Source organism: Aegilops tauschii, chromosome 3 (genome assembly GCF_002575655.3).
Source record: "Aegilops tauschii subsp. strangulata cultivar AL8/78 chromosome 3, Aet v6.0, whole genome shotgun sequence".
NCBI lineage: Eukaryota > Viridiplantae > Streptophyta > Magnoliopsida > Poales > Poaceae > Aegilops > Aegilops tauschii.
The window spans coordinates 572256821-572272031 of NC_053037.3; the positions used below are offsets into that span (position 1 = coordinate 572256821).

The window sequence follows — 15211 nt, forward strand, 5'->3', positions numbered from 1 at the left end:
GCCGTCGAAGTTGGTGTTTGGTGCGGGCAGAGAGGAGCGGCGAGAGGGAGATGGGGGGAGAGGCGGTGGGCGACACAGGGTGAGGGCGGATCCGGCGAGGCACGCGGACCACCCTGATGCGCCTTCGGCTTCCATGCGGGAGCCAGCCGCCCCGTTCCCCGTGACGGCCATGAGCGCCAAGCTCCTCAAAGCTACAGCCATGGCGTGGTGGCTACCGTGCCGCCGGGGAGGAGATGCAAGCCACCGCGTGCCGCAAGGACGAGGTACCGGCCACCGTGCCGCCGGCGTGGAGAAGGGGTAGGCACGGCACCCGTTCTAGAGAAGTGGAGTGTGTTCTACAGGCTTACATCTCGCCGCGCGTTCTACAAATTGTGCAGCTCCCTTCTAAGGTATGAATCGTGCCCATGCCTCTCCCGTTCTAGTTCTTCTACTAACTAATGTGAGTTTTTCCGAGACGAGTTGCCGTCCTGCTGATTGCTAGATTTTTAGAAGATAATCAATAGAGGTGTTGGTTAGTATTAGCTGCAGGAGAGGAAAGCGCTGGGTGCTCCCGTCGTCGTACACGGTCGCTGAGGAGAGCCGACGGCTATGGAGGACGTCGAGTGGCAGTGGCAGTTGCTCCCGTTTCTGCTACGAGTGTATCAACGGCGTCGTCAGCCATCGACCCCTCCATTTCGGGCTTGCTCGAGATACAAAATGCATACGTCCATCTCATCGCTACGAAATTTGTTGAAGCTGCAAGTCTGATTAATCAATCCATTCCACCGATGTTGTTTCAGTATTTGCCATGCTTTTGTTTTAATTGTGTTTTTGCACTGACAGTCAGTACAAGTAGTAGAATAGAGTGTCAAGCATATCAGACATACATAACCTGGTCCCATGTTGCTTTCATGTTGATTCAATCAAATCTAATTGATCGTTTGAGACAATCTCTATTTTGGTTCAGTAATGTCATGTTCATTTTACTGTCGGAGTGATCCATCGAGTCCATGCATGCATTTTTGGTTGATTGGTTCAGTACATATGGCCATGCAATTAAAGAAGAATCAGTCTACCATCATTGATCGAGCATACTATGGGCAAACATTTTTTATTGCCATGCCAATTTAAACTTTTTATTTGACATGGCGAATTAACTTCTATTGCCAAGACGAAGGCCATTTTTTCGGCAAATAACAATGGAAATTTTAGTTCAGGAATCATGGCGAATTTCTAAATTTAACCATGGCAACTCTATTTTCATTTGACCATGGAAAATTTTGTTCAAAGATCATGGCAAGTTTCAATTTCTCATTAAGTAACCATGGCAACTTTTTTTTCATTTGATCTTGATAAGTTTAGAAATTGATCATGGCAATTTTAGTTTGTAGATCATGGCATTTTTTAGTTTCATGTATTTCGCTTGGCAACATTTTTTTAGCCAGGACGATGGCAATTTTTAGTAAATGACCATGGGAAATTAAGTTTATGATGCATGGTAAATTTAATTATTTAAACATGGCAAAAGAATATTTAGTAAATCACGATGGCAATTTTTCTAAATGTTAGGTACATCCACAACTTCTGTCGCACCCTTATTTGGCAAATTTTACTCCATTTTTTGCCATGGCAAAAATACCTTTATTCACACGTCAAATTTTAGTTTAAGTTTCCATGGCAATTTTTTTGTTTAAGTTTCCATGGCAAAATTATTGTAAAGTGCATGGAAATTTTGTTTTAAATATGATGGAAAATTTACATTTCCAGAACATGGCAAATTTAACTATGTAGCACGGCAAGTATACTTGCATAGCCATGGCAGTTTTTTTATTTATTTGCCATGGCAAAAGTACTCCATTTTTTGCCATGGCAATTGTTTACTCCATTTTTGTCATGGCAAATTTAACTTCATTTTTTGCCATGGAAAAAATACTTTTATTTTGCACATGGCAAATTTTAGTTTTAGTTGCCATTGGAAATTTTATTTTTAGTTGCCATGGCAAATTTATTGTAAAGAGCATGGAAAATTAATTTAAATATTATGGCAAATTTACATTTGTAGAACATGGCAAGTTTTACTATGTAGCATCTTAAATATATTTGTGTATCCATGATATTTTTTAATTTATTTTCCATGGCAAAAGTACTACATTTTTGCCATGGCAAAAATTAACTTTTGCCATGACAAATTTAACTCCATTTTATGCCATGGCAAACTTCTTTAGTTAACATGTTCAAAAACATGCAAACTTGCTATGGCAAAGTTATAGATGTTCAAAACATGGCAATCTTTGCCATGGCAACATAAGATGTTAAAAAAATATGGCAAATTTGCCATTGCATTTTAAAATGTTCAAAAACATGGCAAACTTTAATATGTGCAAAAACATGGTAATTTCTTTTAATTAAGTTTTGTCCAAAAACATGACAAACTTCTTTTAATTAACATGTTCACAAACATGCAAACTTGCCATGGCAACTAAATATGTTCAGAAAAATGCCAACGTTGTAGATCTTAAAACATTCGTAAACTTACCATGGCAAATTTAAGATGTGCAAAAACATGGCAAAATTCTTTTTTAATTAAGTTTGTACAAAAACATGGCAAACATGCAAACTTTCTTTAACTAAGATGTTCAAAAAACATGGCAACTTGCTATGGCAACTAAAGATACTCAAAAACATGGCAACCTAAGATGTTCAAAAACATGGCAAACTTGCCATGGAAACTAAAATGAGTATTGTTGATAGAAGTTTTTTTTCCATGGCAACTAAATGCATTTTTTGCCATGGTTAGTTGTGTCTTTTTGCCATGTCCATCCGAAGAATGTTTGTCATGGCCATTGCACTTTAGATTCAGAACACGACGAGTTTGTTCTTTTCAAATTTCTTTTTGCCATGGCAAAAAGTTTTGATCCTTTGAAGTTTGTTTTGCCATGGATATTACATGTACGATATCATCACAACTTAAGATGTTTTCTCCATTCTTTTTCCGAAAATTTTCTATGTTTCTGGAGAGAACTTCTTTCACCATATCACTTCATGGCAACTTTTCATTTTTTTTATAAACATCATACTGATGGCAATTTTTCGTACAGTTGAGATGCAGATTGCCATGACTTCTTCCTTTTTTTTGAGCCATTTTTTAAAACATAAACTTGAACACGGTAATTTTTTTCATAGAATTGCAAAAGTCCGTGGCAATTTTGTTGTGCACAGAAAAACTGGGCCTTTTACTAGTCATAACTTTGCCTAAAAAAAAGTAGTCATAACTTAATATGGGCTTTATTTATTTTTTGTTTTGCTTTTCATAGGAAAAGGCCTGAAGGCCCGGTGGGTGGGGCGTTCGCTCTGGGGCGATCTCCTCCCGTACGAGTTGTCGTTCGATCCATGCTCCCTCCCATCCCGAACAAAACATTCGGTCTGGGGTGCTCCCAGACCGAACGGTCGGGAGTTATCGACGTCCAAGAAATATAAGATCGTAATATACGTTACGATCTTATATTTCTTTACAAAGGGAGTATCTCTTGCCAGGAACTAGTTCCTCTGGTGCCAAGACAAAATCCTGAAGGCGAAAGTATATATCATGCATGGGAAGAAAACAAATTGTACATGAAAACAATTTGACGTTGAGCTCAGTATCCTCCAAGACGCAAACTGGTCAATTTCCACCATCAAACTTTGGTGCCTGCTTGCGATGAAACTCAAACCCTCGAGAGCAAAGCAGAGTCAAGAACGCAGGAAGCAGGGCAGAGCCAGAAAGGAGGAATTGAGCTGCTGCTACGGCCCGTTTTCCATGTCACCGCTGAAAAATTCAATATAGGCAGCCTAGGTGGCAGTAGCCTTTTCATTTAGCAAAAAATCAACAAGGTGAAGTGATTCTTCAGACCTTTCTTTCACGCTCTATTTACGGCTCGAGGCAGGAATATAATCTAGTTTTGGATATTGTTAGTTAGATATACTGCCAGATGTGTGCACGTACGCTTGGTGATTCGAGTGCGTGGTGGCACATATTCGTGTTATCGTATCCTCCTGCTTATTCATTCACTCGTACTGTGGCGCACCGACGGGGTGCAATGCGATCGATGGATGCGATGCGAGCCATAAGAATCCTCATGGATATTATATATGCATGTTCCGGGCCGGCTGAGTCGACCTTGATCCATTCCAGCGGGGCAGATGAGAAATGCTCGCCGGGCCGAAAGGTGAACCGTGTGGCCAACCCAGATTCGAGGAACTTTCTCCTGGTTTATGCTATAGATTTATTAAAACACAAGTGCGTAATGGAGAAAAGAAAGTAGGTTTGGAAAAGATACCTTTTTTTTTAACATGTCTGGAAAAGATACATGACTAGGAGATAAACCTTTATGTTCGATATATTTTCCATAGATTGTATAATGTTAATACAAGTTTTAACATTACTGAAGTTCAAAGGGTTTCTCTTTCCCTCTTCTGTCTATGGCGGCTAGGGCGCTTATCCCCTCCAAACTTCATCGGCGAGCCTGTAGATCCACCTCTCCTTCACCTGCCGCTTAGTTTCACCTCTTGCTGTCATGCAACAGAAGGAATGGATGCTCTGCAAAAGATGAGCGTTCTGAGCAATATAAAATGAGCTTATGCTTATCTCGTCGTTGCTAAATTTGATGCTTTGCTTAATTTAGCTCAGTGTTGTGCTTACCGTGAGAGAATCCTCAGTATATATACAACGTTGCTCAGTTAATTGGAGTATATTGTGTCATATCGCACACGTTTTTGTCGGAGTTATAGAATATACGTATAGCTGGAGGTAGGTGCACTGCTTCAAAGAGCTCAGTGTGTTGAGTAGAGAAGTTAGCTGTATGTTGAGGTAGATGCAGTGAGCTCAGTATGTTGAGGTAGATGAGCGCTGATGTGGCACACTGTATATATTTTATATATAGCACCTCTTGGCAAGAGCTATGGTTCCCTTCGTGCCAAGGCAAAATCCTCATGCATGGTGTTAGCGTCCCTGACAGGGGCGCCCCGCAGGACAGCGACACCGCCAAGACACAAGCCGCGCCACGCGCGGCCCGAGTCCGGAAGCCCAACTGCAGGACCTGCGGCCCAGAGTGGTCCAAGTGAAGCCCACCGCACCGATATGAAAGGAGACGGCAACGCCAGGGTTCGGTATCCAGTGGATCACGGCAACGGCGGCTCGGCTCATTCCCCTTCCCCCTCGTCACGAACCCTAGCCTCCATTCTTGTATTTCTCCTGTAATCGCCACTAAATTGTGTACCTGAGAGTGCTGCCACTATAATTCGAGCTAGTTCCTACCCATAGCCTATCATCTGGTATCAGAGACCAGTAAAATTCCTCGGCCGCTCCATTCTGGCGTAGCTAATCGAGACCAGAGGCCTCCGGCAAGCGCGTACGCAATTGGTAGCCATGGATTCGGCGATCGAAGCCTTCCTCGACCGCCTCGACAACACCCTCAAGGCCCAGAACAAGGCCATCGCGGAGATCCAAGTCTCCACCGCCAAGATCGACGATCTGGTTCACTGGCGTCCAGATCTGGAGAAGCGGGTGGCCGATCTCGGCGACGCGGTGGCGGCGCTCCAGATGGCGCAGCCACTCGTAGGCAGGACGGGCGAAGAGCATCAAGGGGTGGTTCAGAAGCAAGGCCCTTCTGCGACGACCGGCGTCCTTCCGGGGGCCGGTGGCGGCGCGGGCAACGAGCTTCAAGGGCCAAGCGGCCACGGCGTGTTCAACTTGCCACAGGGGAACGTGGCGGCGTCCTTCCAGACGCCGCCACCACCCCCGGCAATAGGTCCGTCGTCCTCTCTGACCACGTCTTCGTCCTCTCTGTCGCCGTTTGCACATGCGAGTCAACTGCTAGCAGGTTTAGGGCAGTCCCACCCGTCCATCGCCTTCCCACAGTTCACGGGTGACAACCCAAGCTTGTGGAAGACGATGTGCGAACAGTACTTTCAAATGTTCGGCATATTACCGTCGTTCTGGGTTCCCATGGCGGCTCTGAACTTCTCTGGCTCAGCTGCCGTATGGCTGCAGTCGGTGCAAAAGCGTTTGTCAGAGTTTGATTGGGAGCAGTTTTCTGCCCTGCTGTGCACACGTTTTGGTCGCGATAGAGATCAAACGCTGATCAGACAGTTCTATTCTGTTCGACAAACATCATCAGTGGCGCATTACATTGAGCAATTCGAGTTGATTATCAATCATTTAGCTTCCTACTCTGACACGATTCATCCGTTTATTTTCTGACTCGTTTTGTCGAGGGATTACGGAAGGACATCAGGGCGGTGGTCCTGGTTCAGGGACCATCGGACTTGGACACGGCATGCGCGCTGGCGCTGCTACAAGAAGAGGTGATGGAAGGATCGTTTGGCTCGCTACCTCGACCACCCGAGCAGGCGCCAAGACAGGGCACACCACTGCCCCTGCCTCCTCCACCGGCGCGAGCGGTACCATCAGCGCCCGCGGTAGATCGCCGCGGTACGGACGCCGCCCGCGCCGATCAGTCCAAGCTCAAGACTCTTCGTGACTACCGGCGCGCCCACGGACTGTGTTTCAAGTGCGGCGAACGGTGGGGGCACGACCACGTGTGCCCCACTACGGTGCAGCTGCATGTTGTCGAGGAACTCCTCGATATGTTCGGCCTCGACAACGGCATCGACACACAGATCGCAGAGGAGGGCGCCAGCGAGGTGGCAATGGCGATTTCCCTCTCCGCGGTGACAGGAGGGGTCTCGGCCAAGGCGTTTCAGCTTAGAGCGTGGCTACAAGGAAGAGAAGTGCTCATGCTGGTGGACTCGGGCAGCTCAAACTCCTTCGTCAATGAGCAACTAGCAGCGCAACTGAAGGGCGTGCACCCCCTACCCAAGCCAGGCCGCGTCCGTGTGGCAAACGGCGGCGAGCTGCTGTGTACACAAGTCGCCACCGCGTGTGCCTGGTACGCCCAGGGCCACGAATTCTACACAGATCTGAAGGTGCTTGCTCTGGGCACCTATGACGTCATCCTGGGCATGGACTGGCTCGAGGAGCATAGCCCAATGACGGTCGACTGGCGCGCTCGCTTCCTGGAAATACCTACTCCAGCGGGGCCGCTCCGACTCATGGGTCACGACGCAGCTTCGACTAGTTGCCAAGAGATCAACAGCATACAGCTCCAGAGCCTGTGCAACAAGGGCGCGATCACTCATGTCGTTCACCTGTGCGTGGTCGCACCACAGGCAGAAGAGCTCGAACCAACTCCGTCGTGCATCCAGAGTGTGGTTGACCAGTTTCCGGAGTTGTTCGAGGAGCCAGTGGGTTTACCTCCTCGGCGAGCGTGCGACCACCGCATTCCACTTATTCCGGGGGCACAACCAGTCAACGTCAGACAGTACAGATACAAGCCAGCCCAGAAAATAGAGATCGAAGCACAAGTTGAAGCTCTGCTCCGCTCCGGAGTTATACAACGCAGCAACAGTCCATTCTCATCACCTGTCATCCTGGTTAAGAAGAAGGACGGTACTTGGCGGCTTTGCATCGACTACAGGCAACTGAATGCCATCACAGTTCCCAGTAAGTATCCTGTCCCAGTCATTGAAGAGCTGCTCGACGAGCTGCATGGGGCAGCATGGTTCTCCAAGCTGGACCTCCGCGCGGGCTATCATCAAATACGCCTCGCGCCAGGGGAGGAGCACAAGACAGCCTTCTCCACGCACCAGGGCCACTTCGAGTTCCGCGTGGTGTCGTTCGGCCTCACCGGCGCACCACCCACATTCCTGGGTGCAATCCACGGCACGCTCAAACCAGTGGTCAGAGTCTGCGTGATATACTTCTTTGATGATATCCTCATCTTCAGCGCTACGCTGGAAGAGCACGTGACACACGTCAGACAGGTGCTGGAACTCCTTCGCAAAGATCAGTGGAAAGTGAAGCGTAGCAAGTGTGCCTTTGGACAAAGCAAAATAGCATACCTGGGGCATGTCATCAGCGCACAAGGTGTGGCGACCGATCCGACCAAGATTGCAGCAGTAGCCAACTGGTCTGTCCCCCGGGACGTCAAAGGTGTGCGTATTTTTTTGGGACTGGCAGGGTATTATCGCCGATTCGTCCGTAACTTCGGGATCATCGCCAAACCTCTGTTCCACCTACTGAAGAAAGGCGTTCCCTTCTTGTGGACATCAACAACTGAAACAGCCTTTCAGGTTCTGAAACAGCACTTGACAACAGCACCTGTCCTCGCTCTGCCCAATTTCGAACAGCCGTTCACAGTGGAAACTGACGCAAGTGATAAGGGCATAGGAGCAATTCTGCAACAGAAGGGGCACCCAATAGCGTTCATGAGCAAGGCACTCAGTCCATGATACCAAGGATTGTCGACATATGAAAAAGAGTACCTCGCAATCATCGTGGCCGTGCACCAATGGCGTCCGTACCTGCAGCATGCGGAGTTCGACATCTACACGGACCAAAAGAGCTTGACACACCTGGAAGAACAAAGGCTCACCACTCCGTGGCAGCAGAAAGCATTTGCAAAACTTCTGGGGCTGAGATACATAATCAGGTACAAGAAAGGAGCAGAGAACAACGGAGCAGATGCGCTGTCTCGAGCTAATCCAACAATGACGCTGTCAACGGTCTCCTCCTGCCAACCCAGGTGGCTGGAAGATGTTGTTAGCAGCTACAACAACAACCCACACGCACAGAAGCTGCTGGAGCAGTTGGCGGTGCGAGAAGATCCCAAGGGCAGGTTCCAGTTGCAGCAGGGCATACTGCGTTTCAGAGGAAGGATCTGGCTAGGAGGAGGGACTCAAATACAGCAGCAGATCATGAGAGCCTTCCATGACAGCCCAATGGGCGGACACTCAGGCTTTCCCGTCACATATCGGCGCGTTCGTCGCCTCTTTGCGTGGCCCAAGATGAAGGAACAGATCAAGAACTATGTGCAATGCTGCCCAGTCTGCCAACAAGCAAAGCCGGACCGCGCAGCATCCCCAGGACTGCTAGCCCCCCTTCCAGTCCCAACTCAGCCCTGGGAAATGATCTCCATGGACTTCGTGGACGGATTACCGCAATCGAGGAGGTTCAATTGCCTGCTCGTGATCGTCGACAAGCGCACCAAGTTCAGCTACTTCTTGCCGCTGGCACACCCATATACAGCAGCATCAGTGGCACAGCTGTACATGCAACAAGTGTACAAGATCCACGGCCTCCCAGGGGCTATCGTGTCAGACCGCGACCCGGTTTTCACAAGCCATTTCTGGCAGGAGCTGTTCAAGTCAGCAGGCACCCAGCTGCGCCTCAGCACGGCCAATCACCCGCAAACAGACGGACAGATGGAACGAGTCAACCAGCGTGTCGAGACGTTCCTGCGATGCTTCACTCAAGCGTGTCCACGACGCTGGAGCTTCTGGATCCCCTTAGCCCAGTTTTGGTACAACAATGCTTATCATTCAGCGATTGGAATGACCCCCTTCAAAGCAATGTTTGGCTATGAACCTAAGCATTGGGGCATCTCAGCTGCAAACACCACATCGGTACCGGCGCTGAACTCATGGATCGAGGAGAGGGACACAGTTCAAGAACTGCTGCAACAACACCTGAACAGAGCTCGTCAACTAATGAAGAACCAAGCAGACAAGAAAAGATCGTTCAGATCATTCGAACCAGGGGACCAGGTATACCTGAAACTCCAACCGTATATCCAGACTTCGGTGGCGCCAAGAGCAAACCACAAGCTATCCTACAAGTTCTACAGACCATTTACAATCCTGGACAAGATCAATGAGGTGGCCTACAAGTTGCAACTTCCTGCCAATGCAACAATCCACCCGGTTTTCCACGTCTCACTGCTTCGTCAAGCTCTGAACCCGGGTATGACTGCAGAGCCTTGTCTTCCTCACTGTGCTGATGAACTTGCAGTCCCTGTAGCCATACTACAGACGCGGTGGAAACAAAAGAAGGGCAAGATGTGCGAACAGGTCCAAGTGCGCTGGTCCAACTCCGACGCGCTAGGATCAACATGGGAGGACAAGGCGAGTCTACAGGCAAGGTTTCCCTTTGCAGAGGCTTGGGGACAAGCCTCGTCTCAAGAAGTGGGGGATGTTAGCGTCCCTGACAGGGGCGCCCCGCAGGACAGCGACACCGCCAAGACACAAGCCGCGCCACGCGCGGCCCAAGTCCGGAAGCCCAACTGTAGGACCTGCGGCCCAGAGTGGTCCAAGGTGAAGCCCACCGCACCGATATGAAAGGAGACGGCAACGCCAGGGTTCGGTATCCAGTGGATCACGGCAACGGCGGCTCGGCTCATTCCCCTTCCCCCTCGTCACGAACCCTAGCCTCCATTCTTGTATTTCTCCTGTAATCGCCACTAAATTGTGTACCTGAGAGTGCTGCCACTATAATTCGAGCTAGTTCCTACCCATAGCCTATCACATGGGAGCAAATTTGATGGTGAGCTACTGAGCTTAGTATTGATGGTGAGCTGCACGTCGGTGGCCAGCTCGTGCCGCTCCTCCGTCAGGCCGGCGTCGTCCGGCTCTGAAGTGTCAAGGGGCATGTGATCGCAGCCTCGAAGTCGAGCTAAGCTTGTGATCATGTAGTGCGTGCACTGCAGTGCTGCTACATAATTTTGGAAAGGTCATCAAACATATTAACGGTCATGATCTTTCAGTTGCACCTTTATTATTTCTAGAGAAAACTTCACAAAGCGAATTGGCTACAACTCGAAGTCTTTGCATGGAAGAGAATTTACATATTCTGCTCACTCTGTACTAATCTATATCTATCTATATACTCCCTCCGTTCCTTTATATAAGTCTTTTTAGGGATTTCAATATGGACTACATGCAGATGTATATAGATGTAGTTTAGAGTGTAGATTCACACATTTTGTTCCGTATGTAGTCCATATTGGAATCTCTACAAATGCTTGTTTTAGTAACGAAGGGGGTACCTAATCTTCTATTCTTAAATAGCTGCATCCCACTACCTATTTTTCCTCCTCATGCAAACCATGCCACATCATCAAGTCATGCATGTGGTCATAAGTACTTATTTTTCCTCTTCATGTAACCATGCCACATCATGCAAGTCATGCATGTGGTCATAATTTATAATGTGTGCACTAATCTACCCATAGTTTCACTAATTTTTGTGTGGGCATAATTGTTATATACATTGGACGCATAGTGCAACAATATGTAGATCATGTTACAATATTTTGTGTAAAATGGCACCCCGTTTACTTCAATCCAATAGTTTCTATTTTTGTCAAATGCTTCATATGATTTATTGTTTCTAAAATATAAACCGAGAGCAATCCTATATTTCTTTCTGCAATAGTTTTAGTTTTTAGCACCTATTACGCATTTGTTTATCATGTTTTTCGCATCAATGCGTGGGGCATCGTCTAGTAATAAAGGGGCTATTGCTTCTAAAGATACGTCACGAAATTGCCTCAAACACTGTAAAATGTTACCCACTAATGCCACCTATAAGTGATAAAAAAAGTGTTTCACACAGAGGAATCCCCTGCCTGGGCCGGCCCATGCAGTAGGGACCTCCTATACTATGCTCTGCACGCTGGCAGAAGACACAGCCCGCCCGTTTGGGCCGGCCCATGTCCGGGCAGCCTGCTTTTTAAATTTCCTTTTTTTTGTTTTCGTTTTTCTACTTTAAATAATTTGGGACTTCAAATGTTTCAAAAAAAATAAAAATGTAAATTTTAAACTAAAATATTTAATAAATCATAATTTTTTGTTGAATAAAAAAATGTTCATGATTTTATAAAAAATATTGCTTATTCAAGCAATGTATGAAAATTTGAAACAAATGTTCAGGAAATAAAAAATGTCATGATTTTAAAATTTTCGTGTATTAAAAAATGTTAACGAAATTCAACAAAATTTCGCTAATTCTAAAAATGTTCATGAATAGAAAAATATCTTAAAATTACAAAATCTGTTTGTGACTTACAAAATAGTCTATTCATTCCAAAAATGATAATGCATTTCAAAAAATGTTTCTTAAATCAAAAAAAAATGTTCATTACTTCCAAAAATTGTTCCACAAATTTCCAAAACAATGTTCGTCCATTCTCGTAATTTCGGCCGACTCAAGAAAATTGTTAAAAAATGTTCACGACTTTCGAAAAAATGTTTGCAAACAGTATAAAATGTTCTTGATTTTATAATTGTTCGAAAATTTGTAAAAGTATTAATGAATTTGAAAAATATTCACGATTTCAAAAAAATGTTCATGATTTCACGAAATTGAGAGTGATAGTGTATCTCGGTGATGCAGCAAAATATGATCATGGCCATTGGAGATTATGATTTGTTTTTCTTTCGTTCCTACGCATAGCCCGTTTGCTATAATAATAATAAAGGGGCTATTGTTTCTGACAGTTCGTCATAAGATTGCCCCAAAAGTTGTCAACAATTAACCCCCATATCACCTATAAGTGAGAAAAAATGGTTTGCAAGTCGCTCCACCGTATTTTAGTTTATCACTAGCCAACCCACCATGTCACCTACTGGCTAGAGTTTCACGCCTCCACCTGAGATATCCAGCTTTGATTCTAGCTTAGCCTATTTTTATTTCTATTTTTTATTAGGTATATTTAAAAAAATCATATCTTTCAAATCCTAACTCGAAATCTAACATATTATATATGACAATTTCTCAAAAAAATGTGTAGATTTCAAATATGTTGTTATCATGCATGTTAATCATTCCTAAAATTAGGTTTAGAATGCAACCTTAATTAATACCTTCTTTATATGGGATATTTTGTAAATGCCTATTGTATATGTTCCCACACCATTTAAATTGAATACATGTGATAGTTTCATTAGTTTGAGACAAAAATAATGCTCTTATGCACAAGTTATCGTTGTGTACTAAAATGTACTTCTCTATTTTCATCATAATGCAATATTTGTTGGGCATCACTAAGGAGGAACGAGAACAAAAGTGTAAACAGATAGCGACAACTAGGTACATATTTTTGTTGTCTAATAAATTAGAAACACCTTAAGTACACTTCAAAAATCATCTCATCTTTATGTTTTTTGCGCAACACCACTTATCATGTTGTTTGTCGCGCAGCATCGTGAAAGATTTTAAGGGATTTGCTGATGTCGTCGGATGTGTGTATGAGGGACGATTTTTTTTCTCCCGGTGCAACGCATGAGCATATTTGCTAATCAAAACATATGTGTGGATACTATGCTCATTCTGGTCCATGATGCTACTTGATTATAAGTGCTTCTTTTATGAGCTTTTATCTTACCCAAATAATGTACTCCCTCCATCTGAAAATACTTGTGGGAGAACTGGATAAAAATGGATGTATCTGGAATTAAAATACATCTAGATGCATCCATCTTTAGTCATGCCGGTTTCTGTTGTCGCTTTGTTGTATGATTGTTTATTTTAGATGTACCAGTTTTTAGCATGTACCCTACGTCCCAAATTACTTGTCGCTAAAATGGATGGTCTAGCAATAAAATATGTCTAGATACATCCGTTTGAGCGACAAGTAATTTCAGAACATCTAGATTCATCCGTTGAGTGACAAGTAATTTTGGATGAAGGAAGTAGCACACTGTTACTTATTTGTTTCAGCCGGGCAAGATTTCATCTTGGTCGATTCACTTTCTGTTGATTGATCCCCTATGAAGTAATCGAACATGGCCTAATGATGTGGTTTAAGTTTGATCAATCCACACCTCTTGGTTTGATTTAGATAAGACCAACTAGACTACAATATTCAACACATGTTGGAAAAACTGAGAACAATGAGCATCTACAGGAGAGACGTGGAAATCTGTTGCGAGTTTGTAAAGACAGGCTGTTTTTGGGGTGCAGATGCAAATGTATCAAGGGGGCACCTGTAAATGATAAGTGAGTTGATCATGTCCCTTGCATGTAGATTGAACATACCACACAGTTTTAGAGCAGTGTATCATGTGATGAGCGGTATCACTGGATATTTTTCCTCGGAAATTGCTTAGGGGGTAAATAGACGAATGGATATCAGCGGAATAATTATGGATCCCTTCATACTAATAATCTCACCTCCCCCCTCCTAAATTTAACGGAGGTGGCCCCCTCCTCCCCTTTAGGCTTTGTTTGGTTTCACGGGATCCTTCGGGGATCCTCATCAAAAACCAGGGCGTCCAGCCCACAGGGCAAGTCAGCCCATGTAAGACCACCGAAGCATTTGGTTGCCCACTGGGATTCTGCATCACGATTCACGTCGTTTCCACGGGAAGGTTTTCCACGTCTTGAGGGGTTGGGGAGGAAAGCCTCGGCTCGCCCACCCTCACGACGCAACGCCTGCTGATTTCTCCGCCTAGTGACATGTTGCTTCCTACGCCTTCCTCCAGCGACAATCCTCTGTTGTGGCTGTCATCCTTCCCGTTCCCCCCAAGATTCGATCAGCCTCAAATCTCATGTCCCGTCCAGCAGCGATGAGCGTCTTCCTACTCCTTCGACCAAGGTAGCCTCTCCTCCTCCCTCCTCCCCTGCGTCCAAAAGCAACATAGCTTTTTCCATGGTTTGTACAAGGATCTCACGTGAGCAGGGAGATCCCCACTTGGGGGTTTATTGCCCAGCCTTTTCCGTCCACAACAACCAAATGAGCCTTTAATCTCCATTAGAAATTGCCACATATCAAGGCCGCGATTGAATTGAGTATAATTTAATACATGTGTATAATTTTACAAGTGTATCTGTGACGCCCCCGATTTGACCGTACACTAATCATGCACGCAAATGTGTACGATCACGATCAGGGACTCACGGGAAGATATCACAACACAACTCTAAAACATAAATAAGTCATACAAGCATCATAATACAAGCCAGGGGCCTCGAGGGCTCGAATACAAGTGCTCGATCATAGACGAGTCAGCGGAAGCAACAATATCTGAGTACAGACATAAGTTAAACAAGTTTGCCTTAAGAAGGCTAGCACAAAAGTAGCAACGATCGAAAAGGCAAGGCCTCCTGCCTGGGACCTCCTAACTACTCCTCGAAGCCGAACTCCATGTAGAATCATCCTCGAAATCTCTAGCTCCTGGACTCCAGCATCTGGTTGCGACAATCAGGTATAGAAAGGGGAAAAGAGGGAGAAAAGCAACCGTGAGTACTCATCCAAAGTACTCGCAAGCAAGGAGCTACACTACATATGCATGGGTATATGTGTAAAGGGGCATATCAGTGGACTGAACTGCAGAATGCCAGAATAAGAGGGGGATA

General features: G+C 45.5%; 1 protein-coding gene across 1 annotated transcript; it reads left to right on the forward strand.

Moving 5' to 3' along the window:
* The first annotated feature begins 5383 nt into the window (after positions 1-5383).
* On the forward strand, positions 5384-10191 carry LOC141020700 (uncharacterized). Its single transcript, XM_073495636.1, has 3 exons — positions 5384-6115; positions 6232-8008; positions 8315-10191. Exons 1-3 carry the CDS (start codon positions 5384-5386, stop codon positions 10189-10191), a joined length of 4386 nt encoding a protein of 1461 aa, XP_073351737.1.
* Positions 10192-15211: the final 5020 nt, after the last annotated feature.

Bases quoted from the DNA above. Each gene is read 5' to 3' on its own strand.
- LOC141020700 (XM_073495636.1), top strand. From the start codon at position 5,384: ATGGATTCGGCGATCGAAGCCTTCCTCGACCGCCTCGACAACACCCTC. The intron at 6,116-6,231 runs GTTCGACAAACA...CGTTTTGTCGAG, and splicing joins TGATCAGACAGTTCTATTCT to GGATTACGGAAGGACATCAG. The intron at 8,009-8,314 runs GTGTGCGTATTT...CATGATACCAAG, and splicing joins TGTCCCCCGGGACGTCAAAG to GATTGTCGACATATGAAAAA.